Source organism: Pezoporus flaviventris, unplaced genomic scaffold (genome assembly GCF_033815535.1).
Source record: "Pezoporus flaviventris isolate CSIRO_AGI_PZ_B2104156 unplaced genomic scaffold, CSIRO_AGI_Pfla_v1 ptg000007l, whole genome shotgun sequence".
Lineage (NCBI taxonomy): Eukaryota > Metazoa > Chordata > Aves > Psittaciformes > Psittacidae > Pezoporus > Pezoporus flaviventris.
In genome coordinates, this window is record NW_026892555.1 from 67,454,772 (window position 1) to 67,470,417 (window position 15,646).

General features: G+C 38.9%; 1 protein-coding gene across 2 annotated transcripts in view; it reads right to left on the reverse strand.

The window, feature by feature from the left end:
* INO80C (INO80 complex subunit C) overlaps positions 1 to 15,412 on the reverse strand; it is a 30,874-nt gene extending 15,462 nt beyond the window's left edge. Inside the window, exon 1 of one of the 2 annotated variants that reach the window (XM_061449084.1) lies at positions 15,186 to 15,412. In XM_061449084.1, the coding sequence (XP_061305068.1) occupies positions 15,186 to 15,323 (138 nt within the window). In that variant the 5' untranslated portion in view covers positions 15,324 to 15,412. Of the gene's footprint in view, positions 1 to 14,557; positions 14,606 to 15,185 lie in introns of those variants that run through there. The other variant, XM_061449085.1, reaches the window with a different exon arrangement.
* Positions 15,413 to 15,646: the final 234 nt, after the last annotated feature.

Here is a 15,646-nt window from a genome sequence, read left to right on the forward strand (position 1 = left end):
TTACAATGTATCAAAAACATAAAAAATATGAAATATAAAAGTCAGAGATGTAAATTTCTGCATTTCTGGCATCCTATCACTACATGGAATGCATGCCATGGCTTAGAAAAAGAATGGATTTGCACATCACTGAAAGTACAATATGATCGTCAGAAGCCCTTTTTGGTAGATGTTATGGTTTTACATGGCAAAACAGGATTTACAAATAGAAGGTAAACTGAACAGTGTGTTGGTGAAGGAAAACTTAAATGCATAAATTCTGGAAGAATTGGAAAGGGAGTTTCTAGTTTAAAGGAGCAAACCCAATACTATAAGTATTTATTTTCTGTTTTGTTTTCTGGAAATCAGTCAGTAGTGAGTTTTAACACTATACTGAGTACAGTAGTTGTAGATGAAGGTGACTACGTACGCAGGGTTTTGGTTTGGTTTTGCTTCTGTATTCAATATTTCTGATACAGTGGCTTTGTCTTACAGTGATAATTAGGAGGTTGTATGTCATTATTGAAAAGTAAGAAAAGAGTTCTGGTTGTAAGTCAAGCCCTCACACTTGGTGTCAAGTTTGCCCCAAGCTCCCAGTTTGGCTTGCTGAGGAACCCACTGGTCTCCAACTTTTGCATGTGAAATTCAGTAACCAGTTTAAATTATTTTTACTTACTTTTGGCAGCTGGTTTTCGTAAGTACAATAATAGTACAATGACATTCTTCATTTCATTGACACAGTTGTTTTAACTCAGCCTCATTAATGGTATATGTCTAATTACTCCTGTAGTAGGTTACTTCTAATGCAGCAATATCCAACTTGTAGCAACTTTCTGAGCTTTTAGCTGTAAGTTCTGTGACATCCTGATGAAGCTCTGGCATGCAGCCAGGAAAGGAAATGCTAATTTATGAAATCGATGGATAATACCTGTATTTTCACTAGCAGCCAATTGCAGTGAGTGAAAATGCCATCTGGAAACAGAGCACGGATGTCACTAGATGACAGCAGTGATGATACCAGCAGACTTTTCGAAACTAGGAGTAGACTTTGAATGTCAGCTTTTTAACAGAGTCCCAGCTAATACTGCTCATACTAGAACATATATTCAGCCACTTGATTAATATATTAACTTTGACTGTATAACAAGCCTGGCATAGGTGCTTGCACATTCTGAATATTTAATTCATTTAACTTTAAATGATGACAGGAGCCATTACAACTTGAACATGTACACTCTAGAAGACAAAAATGCAGCTCTTCACATCGCTGGGAAAAATTCACATAGAAAGGTGTCAGACTTAGACATGCTTAAGCTGAAGCAAATATGATGGCTAAAAAATTTCTCATCGCCAATGTTATTAGCATAGTGTATTTCTGAAAGCAAACTCACTGAAGACTCGGTAAGGAGGTAAGACTGAAGAAACAGCGCTTTCTTGAACAAGATTAACTCTCTCCATGTCTGTGACAGAAAGGTTTGCTGGGAAGACTTACTCTGTAACATGTATGAACGTGTCTTCCCCATCTGGCTGCATTTTACTGGTTCTTGAATTCAGCAGGAAAAACTTTTTCTCTCTTTGTTTCCACTCACTAAAATGAAAACCAATACAATTTCCCCAGCCTTTTCTCGTTCAGCACTCTGGTACATGGTAGCATTTTAGGAACATTCATCCTTCACAGAAGGCCCTGCCTTATTTTGGGATTAAAAAAAAAAAAAAATTACTTCAGCTTGAAAATGTTGAAGTGAAAGGAACAAAACCCTAAACTTGCATATTCACAGCAAATTCTGTTCCACAGCATACTGAAAAACTCAATTTACTAACCAAAACACCTGAGTAGTAGCCACCTGAAAAAAAAGCATTAAGTATACCGTGCAGATCAATGTTCTTGATTTCAAGCAGCTAGTAGGGTGGGCAACATAATCATGCATACAGTGTAAATTGGGAGGAAATCCATTGAAGTCAATGGATTTCATCACTTCGTCATTGCCAACTCATCTTAAAAGACAGGGTTCTTGGATCAGGTTTCTGCTTCCATTGACATCAAAAGTTAATCTCCCAAATGCCTAACATCAAAAATATTTTTGCTTAAATTATGACATTGTCCTGAAATGCTGCTGCTCCTTTCACTTATAAAGAAAGCTGAGGGAGGGCTGTTGAAAACAAACGTACAACACAAAGCTTGAAATAGATCACTGAATTATTACAATAATAGTTTATAATTCCATGTATGTGTTGCTAAACGTACTTCAGCTTCTTCCAAACATTCCCCAGAGGACTTCTGAGTCACATGTAAAACTACTTTTCTGTGCGAGACTTACAAAATCTGCCCTTCCTAAAGCAGCAGTTCTTTCCCTCTAACTTGCTGAGTATTTCCACTGAGCATTAAGAGTTAATCAACTATGCAAATTAACTCCAAATATATGACCAAAGTTTAGACATAATCTCAGCTGTTGGGTGTATTACAGGGAGGGAGGAGATGTTTGAAGCAGGACATGGAAAACATTTTGACCGCAATCTAAATAAGGATAATGCATAAAGACACATATGATGTCCAGAAAGCAATCTGTACATTATGTTTTCAAATTTTTACACTGCTGTTCTGAGGTAAGTAAAAACATCTTACATTCCAACTGCCTTAGAAAGGCTGAATAAAATTTTACTCATGCACTAAAAGATTGGACTGTCACAAAGTGATGGATGGCTTTTCTATGTTCTCTGTAGGGCATTTCAATACCATAGACTCCAAGTGCTCTTGATTAAAAGGCGACATTCTCATTTAGGGTCCTGTCACTGCCAGAGCTTCAAACCATTATCATTCCCCCACACTGGTGCGTCCAGTGGCAAAATACTTACCAAAATGTATAAAGTACTAATTACTTCAGACACTTTGATAGAGGTATAAAACACCCTAAAGCAAAGCTCTATTACGCTGTGTGAGGGTCTGAATTCAAAATTAAAAATGCAGCCAAAGGGAGAGTAAGATTTTAATTACATTCCCCAGCTCTCAAACATTTCTTCAAAACCTAGGGGAAAAAGACCTAGGAATTTCATGACACAGGAACTCCCTTCTTACTGGTATACTGCTCAATTAAGAAAGAAAAAAAAATAATCCGAAAAACTCAAGTTTACTTTGTTCTCTTCAGAATTATTAAACTTTCAAACACAGAAAGATTCTAACAAGCTTCAGTAAAACGCTTTGATTTCTTCTCAAGAGATTTCAGATGCCAAACATGTTTTTCCATTTAAAAACTGTGATAGACAAAGTTTTATAACTTACAGTTATTTCAAGGGAAAAAAAAATTACTATTTTCTATGGGGAAAAGCCTCAAATAAAATGTAATTGGGACGCAACTGTGAATAGCTTCTCACTATCCCAGAAAAGCTTGGCTTAATTTGCATTTGCCATAAAACTCCCTTCGGCTTAAATAATTGCAAAGGATCTCTCACTTTTAGATTTCTTTTGGTGGACTGGGACTATTTCTTGTTTATAACGTTTGACAGTTTTCTTTATTAATAAAATTGTAACTTGGACAAATTCATGAGCTGAATGGCACACTGAAGCAGCTCTGGAGCTAACAATTTCAGTATATATGCAATGCAAAAGCACATGTTAGTTCATACTTTTGCAAAGGGTAAAACTGAGCCCAGCTAACAGAATATTTTGATTACCCGAGAGAAAAAAAGTCTTCTAAAGTGATGGGCCTTAAGACTGAAAATTGATGGAAGCATACTGGCAAAAAAAGACCAGAGTAAATCACAACTGAATTTTTATACAGACTATCAGCACGTTCCTTTCCCTATCAGAAAAATTCAGTTCAGTTAAGGACTTTGGCTAAACTGCTTCTCAAAGTTTAAAATACATCATTTGATACAGAACAGTTAAGGTCAAAGTATTTCTGGAGAAAAGACTGGAGGATTACAATATGCTTGTGTGCTGTTAACATTATAATGCTGCTCAGGGAGTATATCAAAATCCTTCTGTTGAACAACAGGCTTCAGCCAAGACAAGAGAAGGATCCAAGTCCATTCGTCTGAACGTGACTGAACCAGGAACAAGGAAAGCAAAAAGATATCCGCTCCTGCAGCTGATGGGAAAGCAGTTCCATTCTGCAAAAATATTCAGTTTCCTGACTCTATAGTTTATTCTGTAAAATAGCACCCATTTTGACAGGAAACAACATTTGAGTAACAAACAAAAACATAAAAAACACCTCTTCATTTAAAATTAGTTTTGAGTAAAGACAGGGTATATCTTTCTTCCAGTGCTTCTATTCTACCTGATGTCCTTAGGAAAAATAGACCTGAATTAGTACAGTCAAATTTTACATTTGGATGTTATGAACTGGTAAACTGATACAGAAAACAGAACTTAACTTTAGCATTTGCAAATGCATATTTAGCATTTGCAAATTTTAACACTTCCTTCTGTCTGTCTTAATTGTCATTTTAAGTAGACAAAAATTCTATTTCTATTATGTTTCTGCTAACTACACCTACTGCTGCCATTATGCATCAGTTAACACTGGCAGTTGTACTGCAAAGGCTTAGCATTGCAGTTGAAAGTTGCTCAGAAGGTTTTTCCACTTTTGTACAAGTACCTAAGACTGCCATGACCAAAAACTATGTCAGAAAGATAAACGTTAAGTACACTGACATATGGAACATTTCACTTCTAAAGCAATTCAGAATAAAACTGTTCTTTCAGCAAACCTTCAAAAAGTTATCAAAGGCATAACATATCAGAGAGCAGTAATTGCATAAGATGCGCCAAAGGTCTTTAAAAGAGGACAAGAAAATAAACTATACTTTAGCTTTTTTAAAATCTTCAGAGTACAAATGTCATCTTTACTGTTTGTCTCATATGATGGCACAAAAAAAGCCTGGCATGCCCTCACTACTACATTCACTTTCCTTCACCTAGCAAACTCAACACAACCATTGAGTTTTGAATAGCACACCAAGTCTCCTGAACTCAGCAAAATTGTAGGCGCATTATCCTAGGGATACCTATTTTTAACTGGATAATGAAAAAAACTGATGACTGAACTAAAATAAAGAGCGGTAAATTCTAATTTGGAGGAAAATAAGGTAATAGAGGTATCTATTGTAGACTATTTTGGGGCTGCTCAGGAGGAAAAGGGGGGAGAGAGTTGTATAGTGATGCTAATTTCAAAGCAGATTTCTGAAACATTTCTTCAGAAACATTTGTACAAGTAGGTGGCTGGTTAATCACCTGTGTAAGTTCTGTGGCCAGCCAGTTTGCCCTGGTACAATATATTGAGGTTCAGAAACTGCAGCACATCTGAAAAGTGTGTTCAGTGTTTTGCATATCAATTTGTATCCCAACTGCCTTTTTTGCTGGACTTGAAACAGAACAGAACTATTACAAGACTTGACTTTTCCACTACATTAGAATTAGTGAAGTTTTGGTATCACATCTGCAATTGTAGGTGAGCGGGAAACTAGTATTTGATATTTTGTGATGGCTTCAACAGGAGTTTTAAAGAAGTTTCCCACAATGAATTATTTAGCAAATAAAGTAACTTTGGGACAGATGGAAAGGAGGAGGGTAAAAAGGGCAATTCTGAGGCTGCAATAAAAGGCAATTCTGGCTGCAACAAATAGGCTTAACAAAAATTAAGGAGAAAAAGGAATTTCTGACTTGACAAAGTTTAAGGTTGTTAATGTGAGACTCAAACTTGCATTGCTTGTTCTAGACTGTGTAAACAAAGATAAGCAACTTAAGGAATAAGGACTTCCCAGCAAATCACTTGGTTTGAGAAGCCTGAACACACTGTGCATGTATCAAGGAAAAATGAAGTTCTCCTATTCAAATATGTTGATTTTACGAGTTAATTTTGCTGTAAGAACATTGTGCTGTTCCTCCCAGGGAAAAGCAGTTCTACTGAAACAAAAGCTTTGTTACAGTGTAGGGAGAATTATATACTGTCTGAATGTAGCCATTGAGTTTTGGGCTTTATTAATGCAGGAGTCTCTGACTGCTTGTCTAGAGAGAGGACGCACCCATCTTAATCACATAAATCAGACATCTGAAATGAGACATGGTAACACTGACTCATTGTGGCTGGAAGGGGTCTTTGGAGGTCACTAGCCCACTTCCTATCCAAAGTGTGGTGAGAACTGACCTTGGACAAGGCTGCTTAGGGCTTTGTCCCAGCAGGTCCTGAACACCTCCAAGGACAGAGATTCCACAGCTCTCTGGGCAACTCTCCATCTCCCTAGCTAGAAATCAATATCCTGTAAAATAGAAAATACTGGGTTTATTAACAAAAAGCTCTTCTGGTCATGAACAGTCATATAACTCATGTTAATTACTGCCCTAATTTCTGCGTGTTCCATTTCAGCACTATTTTGCTGTAGTCCTGATGGTTTCAGGGTATAAATGTAACAAAGTTTCTAGGCAGACCGGTCACCTTTTATCAAATGTACCTGTTTATCTGGAAAATTAAGAGAAACTTCTGGATGGACTGCATACCAATACACCACTGACTAAACAGAAAGGCTTTTTATGGTACATAACTTTCATGCAGCTTCCAACAGGTTTTAACTCCCTGCTCCTTTCTCCTAGATGATGAGTATTTTCGTAATACTCTCTCCCTTCCCTGATTAACATCCCTGTACTTCTGGAATGCCACTAACCTTTTCTTCAAAGTTGGTCTACTTGATATGCACCTAACCAAACGCTAAGCAGTTGTTCTGTTTTTAGTTTGGGAAGTTGCTGTTTCATTTTCAGATTTTTAAAAAAGACTTCTATGCTTGCAAGCTCTACCACTTAAATGACACTACGCATACCTGTAAATCTTGTGTAATTTATGCAGAAACTATAAGTTTCTCAGCCTTCTCTGCCCTTCTTCTCATTCTTTCACTAACTCAGAAAAGCATAAATCTGAGGAAGCAGTAAACAAGGCAGTTGTGATGAGCACATTGCATCCTTATGAACACAGGAGTAAGTAATGCTACAAGCATGCCAACACTAAGAGCAGAAAAATAAAAAAACTAACTTGCTTAAAATTGTATAGATGCTTTCACCTCTAGGTCTGTGGATACTTGCAAAATTAGGGGTTTGGGTTTTATAAATTATATCAGATTTTATGTAATTCACATATTAGGCAGGTTGTGCATGGAAGTACATGGTAGTGCAACATTCTGTCTGTTTAATGAAAATTAAGGACATAACACAGAATAGTTTGGGTTGTAACGGCCCTTAAATATCACATATTTTGTCCCCCCTGCCATGGGCAGGGACACTTCCCACTAGACCACATTGTTCAAAGCCCCAGCCAACCTGGCCTTGAACTTTTCCAGGGATGGAGCAGCCACAATTTCTCTGGGCAGCCTGTTCAGTCCCTCACCATCCTCAGAGTAAAGATTTTTTTCCTAAATGCTCCTTGTCCACAGCAGGGTCTTATAATCAGCAAGAACAGTTCTTCCAGAGAAGGATGGTTACAAACAACATAACTATAGACACTCATCCTCCCAGCACGATGGACTCTGCTAAATTACATTATTACTCACAAAATAGTTTCCTCCTATCCATTTCAAATTTGTTGAATTAACAGTGATGCATTTTCATTACAACATAAATGCATGTAATTAGATGGCACGAATATGTAGCTTTTTAGCTACAGTTTTGGACGAAAAATATTTCTGATCCCTGTTTGCACAACTGTGTATTTGGCATTAAAATTATTAGATAAAACGTGCTACAGAAATAAATGCCTAAAATACATAAGCAGACCATTCTGACAACTACAGCAGTTCAATATGTGTTCAATACCAGACTATGGAGTCATTCTCTTTGAAATGGACAGAATTTCCATCCTTGGCTGTATAGGAGAAAATATTTCCATGCTCCCCTCCCATCACACGAGACTGTCTTTCAGCCTGGTGGTTAGGGTGCACATGGGGCAAAAAGAGATTTGGAATCCCGTCAGGCAGTGGCACGAACAGGACTAACTTGAAGTGGAGGACACAGCAAACACTTGTAAGGATACATGATATAAAAAGGAAGTGTCTGTGCCAGAAGTGTGCCTTGTGTTCTGTTTTTGAAAGAAGGGATTTAGTACCTACTTTCAAGAAGGCTGATAGATGTTCATGGTTCTTTCCTAAGTGGAAAGAGTTGCTTGAATCTTCAGGGCGAAGTAGGACTAGTCCATAGGATTTCCTGCTAGATTATTTTGGTGACATCTCACAGGGCTTGCCAGCATTTGTAGAATCAGTTCAGGTACTTAGAGATTAACTTATTTATTTTTCTACAGTAAACTAATGAAATCGCAGTGAAGAGTAAGTTGCTTGTAGTGGAGAAGTGGTTTTCCTTGCCACGTGGTCCTGTTACTTCCTTGTACTACCTACAACACCTGTTAGACCTCCTTGTGATTCAGTGGGGTTCACCAGTGCAGCAGGAGACAATACAGCTTCCTAGGAGAGGTGGGAAGTTGCCCTCCATCAGCGGCTGAGCAGGTCTGGCAAGTACCAGAGCTGGCTGTGAGCATGCAGCTCAGACTAGTGAAGATGGGTAAGAGTGAGGAAGATAGGAGACTGGAACTCTATAGATTGCCTAATTGAGCCTCTTGAAGTTGCAGGTATGCTTTACAGTGAGACAAGACACGCTGTTCATGGATATGAATTCTGCAAGGATCAAGTATATTTCACAACACGGAGTATCACAACTTTCAATGGCTTTTCTGCAGGTCTACATAAATAGCCAATCTCTCCATTCTGTTTTCTTGGAATGTTAAAAATGTGTTCAAAACCATTCCAGGCTACCAAATTAATATTTCTATTAGCCTTTCTAATCCAAAATTAATATATTTACGGAACTACTAATGCCTTGCTAAAGCAAGAACTGAAGTTATTACCTAACATAAGCATTGCACTTTACAAAACATAAACACAGTCTGACACCTCTTCAGATCTGCAATATCTAGACAGTTAATTTATTCCAAGTTTTCTTTTGTCAATCTGAGCCCTTTAATGCACTAACTGGATTCTGAGATTGCTTTTTAGGAGCACTATGTCTCAAATTGTCATGCTAAAGCACATGCATACAGTACTTTACAAAAAATAACCCATCCTATTTTATCTCCTTATGATAGAACCAGTAAACCACCTTTATTATCTCTCCTAAGTTTCTTGCATGTTTATTATGAATCCTGAAATTAAGTGGGATCACTTAAAGTATAACTCTCTATTTTCTGTTAGCTAAAGGAAAAAATAAAATTCTCTACTAGGATAAGGGGAGAAGGGTAAAAACCCTCATGACACCAACATATTGACGGCCAAAGTAGAAGTCAATAGACATATGCTTTTGCCTTTCTACAACATAACACATCTGTGTTTACTCTAAAATCTAATCACATTTGTTTGGGGGGCTGGTAATTCTCTGAGCCTGGCATAGTCTGGTTTGGAAATTCACATACTTTCATGATTACAGATCATCTAAAGTCTTCAGTATGTGATAAATGACAAGCAAAGCAAATTCTTAGCTCTCAGTGTTGACAGTTTCTCTTTCAATCTAGATTTCTCTATAACAGTAATTGCCTTTTTTTAAATAAAGGTAAACTTAAAGCACACATACATTTTACCAGATTTCCCTGTGAAATCTGTTAATTGTCTTTTAATTGTCATTTTTCCCCATCAGGGACTCAAGAGATTCTGGTTCTTTAACATATTTGACTTCAAACGTGCAAGATACAAAAGCTGGTACCCGAGGATAATCCTGACCCTCATTAGTGGACTGCCTAAATATAAACTGGTTTTTGGAAGAGTACAAAAACCCATGGAAGAAAAGACGCTTAATATTTCAGCTGTTCACTATCTGCTTTGTTGCAGAAAGTATCTTTGTGGTCTTGTTTGAAAGGATTAGGAGACTAAGCGATGACCCTTTGAGTGCATCATTCAGAGAACTGCAAGTCTGGGGGATTTTCAGTGCTCTGTGGATTGATCACATGCAGCATGATGCCAGAGTATGTTACCCATCTGTGGGATAGATGCCCCAATTTAAACACTACCTGCTAAAACTCTTGTTAAGATATGGCAATTTGTTCTAAACTGGCTGCTAGTTTTGTTAGAGACAAGACTCTTGGGATGTAAGTGTGTAAGCAGCTGAACTTAAAGAGCTCACCTCAAAAGTTCTTATCAGTAACTACCAAGCAACTGCACTGTATTATGATATCTGTACTTTATCCAATGAAAGTGTCATTTAAGTAAATTTAATTAGGTTTGAGTTAACATCCCCTGGGAGCACATTACATCTATGAAAGATATCATTCCAGGCAAGCATTAGCTTCAGACTGGCACTGCTTCATTGGTTAAATTCATATATTTTCTGTTGTCATAACCTTAAGGGCTGGGAGATGTTTAAAAAACCCAAGAAGTGTAGTCTAGAGTATAATGACACGGTAGCTTTTTAATAAACTGGCAAATACTTATGCACTTATATATGCTTACTATCATGCTGTATCAGGGTCCTGATGTCTCTTCCAAGGAAGGTGGATTGGTAAGAAACACAACTTACTAAATTTCCAACTACAAAGGAAAATCATGCTTTTCTGTTACAGGCAGTCTTTTATGGAATAATGTTATAATAATTAGAATAGGTTTAGTGGTATAATGACTGGAGTAAAGAAGGTCTGAATTCTTAAGTAGGCAATTTTTAATTTCAGATCGGAAAGTTATTATACTGTGACGCACAAGAGGAGGTACTTGTCCCAGAACATGGTGAGAGCAGCAGTTCAGCTCAGCAGCTGTAGTGGTATTCACTTGATTCTGTAGTTACACTCACTCACCCTAACCTCATTTTTCAGGAAATTACAGCCAGATCAAATGGACTCCCTAAAATAAAGCTATTTTTAAATTGGTTTGATGGTTTCCTACTTACAGTGACAGGCTTGTTAAAACAGCACAGGAGGAGAACTGATTAAACTTACTGATGGTTTGCAGTCCAACTGCATGCTGTTTATGTACTAGGGTAAGCTCTCTGTCTTGGCGGACAGCTTTGGAATACCTAACGGTAACCATGTTAATGTGTATGTATTTAATTATTCTTGTTAAACTCTACTCTGATCTTCAGTTTATGATATAAAACTTCATTGTTCAGTTACATTTAAAATAAAAATGGATTTCTAAGCTCCTTTTATTTTCATGTTGTGCCTGAGAGAAGCTTATTTTAGAGGACAATAACTTTAAACCATTTTGACTTTATTTTCCAGTATTGTTGTATAGCTTCTGTTTTTAAGCATAGAACAAGAAACACATAAAGTGTTAAGTATACACGAGAGCAGATACATAAAATGGAAGGTCACCAGTAGTACTGCTGCAATATTCACAATTACAGATAAAATCAGCGTATTTGATAATTTAACTCTTAAATACCACTGCAAGTAAGAATTTGTTTTCTAAATGGTACCAAGACCTGCCCTTGCTACAGTGATGGAGAAGAACGAAGCAGAAGGTATTCTTTGTGTATTTCCACAGTCCACAGGGTAGATTACATCAATTCAAAATGTAAGATGAAACATGGTGTCATTCTCAAAGTGAGACATTCACTTTATCACGTAACTCTGAAGCTGTTTCACAAATCATGCAAGTAGATACATATTTACTATAGTACTTAGCATATTTTCTCTCTTTAATTGTCATCCAACAAAATCAAGAGACTTTTTTTTTTCCAAATCACCGTCTTATCTCACTGCAAATTTTATCTTTAAAGCTTGCTATCTGTCATGGGCAAGCATTCTGTTTCATCAATTACATCATGATGTGGCATATACTCTTAAAAGGTTCCTGTTGCTGTACAATCTATAAAAATCATGGTGTGAACATTAAAGGAGAAGAACTGCTGGCATTTTAAGATCTGTGTCAAGATTCTATCCCAGGTTAAGTGACAGCAATCAAAAAGAAAGGAGACCTGAAGACAAATCTGTACGAGAGCTGAGCCAGCACAGCAGTTATTGGGAATCATTGGACAAGGACCTCTAACTGAACGGTGCTACATAAACAACTCAACAGCATTGTTTTTGATACAGGAATGTTACCATTTAATATATATACTAATCCTCAACATTAAAATCTTCTCCTGCAGCAAAGACTGAGGTATTTTTCAGTGACACAACTGCATGGGAGGAATAATTCTGTAATGCTAATGAAAATGATGTCATCAATTTGCAATCATGTTTTCCTGTAAACTCGCTTTTGATTTTACATTTGGCAAATACAGGCATTATATCCAAAAAAGCATGTGTCTCCTTCTGCAGACATGACTGACAAGGCCTGTGTGCAATATGCTTCCAAAACAAACATGACTCAATACCTTTGGGTCGGTAACTCATACGAATGATGAAGAATGTTTTTTGGTAATATTCCTAAAGTGTATCTTAGAGAAAGTAGCAATTCGTCTGTTGGATAAACATAATCAATATTGGGTTTATAAAAATTTGCATGCTGTGTGATAATTGTGGCTTCTTGTAGGATACACACAGTTACACAAACTACTTGATTACATGGCTATACTTAAGCAAATTTGTTATATGTAAAAAAATAAACACATTTTTGAAATCTACAGCTTTACCAGACCAACATGTCTTTCAGGGCGAGCACTGAGAGAGCCACTTGACATAAAGTATGCAAAAGAAAAACAAACTGTGTGATTTGCGGAACTTACAAAAGCCCCTTTTTGTGTAATTTCACAGTGATGGAATCACAGATGTGGGTACGTTCACAGCTGGCACAATGTGAAGTGTATTTTCATGTAGGCCAGGCACTAGGTCCTCAGCAGAGGTTACCAGTTAATATCATGAGAATATTATCTGAGTTCCCAGATCCCAATCTGACCCCCGAAATTAGTCACAAAACTCTCCACAGGAATCCTCTTGCCTATAGTTTGCTAGTCAACCAAGGAAATAATTCACTATTTCTGTTTCACAATGTCAGTCTATTTCAAACAGAAACCATTTGGTGCTGAGCAATAGCACAATTTATATGTCTTCTGAAAGGCTGAAATTAATATTAAAATATTAAAAGGGTTAAGAAAAAATATAAAAAATATTAAAAGGGTTAAAAATATTAAAAGGGTTAATTAGGAAAGTGAACAGTCAGAGGACTAATAAGTGCTACCTGCAAACCTGTGCTGAAAGCGGTATGTATTAAAGGTGAGTACCTATTAGACTGCTAGATGAATGTTCCTTGTTTGGAGTTAAAAAAAATAAAAATCCCACAATGACTGGATACTTGGTATGTAACATATTTAGGAAAAGTATTTAAAATCCATGGATGACCTAGTCTCTGACTGGCTTGGCCACCTAAAGATTGGGTAAGTTATAAAATAGAGTGTTAAGTGTTTGCTGACTGTCTATGTTCTGAATAGCTCAGCAGACCAGAATTATTGAGTGTTTCATTGTGTCACAGGTTTCCTTATCCAGAAAGAGTACATTACTCAGCAATTAGCTAAGGACTTTATAAGGACTTCTGGAGATTTCTGCAGAAGAAATTGCCCAATGATCAATGCTTCTCACTCAAAAAATGCAAAGCCCCCATTTAATTTCTGTTTGAACTGGCTCGCTCCAGAGCTAGTCAGCAACAATGAAAGTGATTACCAGAAGATCAACGAGCTGTTTCGTGCCCCATTCCTGAGGTTACACATTTTCTGAGGCTCATCTTTTTTCCTTATGGGATTGATCTGCACTGCTGAAGTCAGTGAAGGCACACTCAAGACATAACATTGAGAAATTACTCCTTTCTCCACTGAAATCACTTGTGAGAAGAATTACAAAAACTGTTTATCACAAACTACCAAAACTGAGCTTGAGTAAGAGATCACGGATTGTCTCAGAATACTGGAAGCTGTCCACAAGCTTAAGTTTGGTGTGAACTTAAGAAGACAGTTTTAGAGGCTAAAGGGTTTGAAGGATTTTTTAAAATAGAAAATATTGTATATTAAATATTTAAATTATATATATCATATTTTATATCTGCATACACAGACACACACACATGCACACAGCAGTCCTCTCCATACTGGAAAATCCAGACTGTTATCCCTAGCAGACCTTCCAGAGTTGTCAAACCTGATCCTGCTCGGCAGTAACTTTTCACAGTTGCAGTGCAGTTTGTTAGTTACATTCAGCGCTACAGTTCACAAGCCTTCTAGCAGGGATAAGCCCAGGAGGAAAGGAAAATAAACTATGAACTATGTAACAAGGTGAAAACCAAGTGTTACAAGAGCACCATTCAGAATGAGGAAAGGTTTGCGGCTGTCCTCCAGTGTGTGCACAACGGCTTTTAATCGGCTGGAGAGAAGACCTGATGGAAAATGCAGCAATGCTCCCCTGATCTGATGGCTCATGTGCAAATGAGCAACCTAAGTGGCAGTTGGGCATATTTTGTAGGTATACTACTGGTGTAGTTCATAAAACATTACTGAGAAGAATCGTTCTGGAAGCAATAACAAGAAAAAAACAACCATTTTTTCCAACCCTTTTTTTAGCTACCAAAATCTTTCTATAAGTAATCCAAGACATATTGCATCTAAAGTCTTTACAATTGTCACATACACACTAACTCTGACCCTCTTCCCGGACTTATTTTGGAGCATGAGGTGCTCCGTCGTGTTCAAGGGGCAGCTGTCATCAGGTGGGGATGGGTCTGTGGAGCTGTACGGTGGTGTCACACAATGCGGGAGTAGTGGTTTGGAGAAACGCACATTAACAGCCCTCCCCTGACCCTGTTCCCCAAAACTCAGGCTCTGACGTTACGTCTTCATTTCACATTTAACTCTTAGATCTACTGAGATCAACGAAGAGAGGGCCATAATGCAAAACCGTATTTGAGCTGCACACAACAGAATTAGCAGCTCACCCGAGCGCTAGTCCCTAGCTCTAGTGACGGAGGTTACACAGCATCCTCACTACAGGAGGATGAAAGCAGCCTGAACCTCAGAGTCCAAACGCCTATAAAGGACCCGTCGGCCCGAGGGCCGCCAGCCGAAGGGCCTTGGCAGCTGCCGGCCGGCCCCGGTGGACACAGGCGGCCTGCGGCGCTAACGACAGCAGCAGCGATCCCCTCTGCATAGGATAACGATCACACCGCCCCGCTCGCGTCACGTCAATCGCACAGGAGCATGCGCGATGGGGACAGCACGGGAAAGGCCACTGCCGCGCACGCGCTCTGCCCGCCCCGTGCCTCAGTACCTGCGAGCCGCCCGGTGCTGTTGTGGCTTTCTTCTTCTTGGTGGGGCCGCCGCCTGTGCCCGGGCTCGCTGGGCGCTTCTTGGTACGGGATGGGCCGCCGGCGGGAGAGGAGGCCGCCGCGGGGATCACACTCGCCATTGCTCCCCCCCTCCACGCCCGGGCTGAGGGCGCCGGCGGGGCGGAACCGAGAGAGAGAGCTTGCTCCTTCCCCGTACCGGGCGGCGGGATGCGCATGCGCAGTAGCGGCGGCGCGACCTCCGCTTCGCCGTTCTCGTCTAGGTTGTGTGGGGGAAGGTGCTAATCATGTGGGGATCACAGGATGGTTTGGGTTGGAAAGGACCTTAAGATCATCCGGTTCCAACCCCCCTACCATGGGCAGAGACACCTTTCATTAGGCCAGGTTGCTTCAAGCCACGTCGAACCTGGCCTTGAGCACTGACGTGGATGGGGCATCCCCAGCC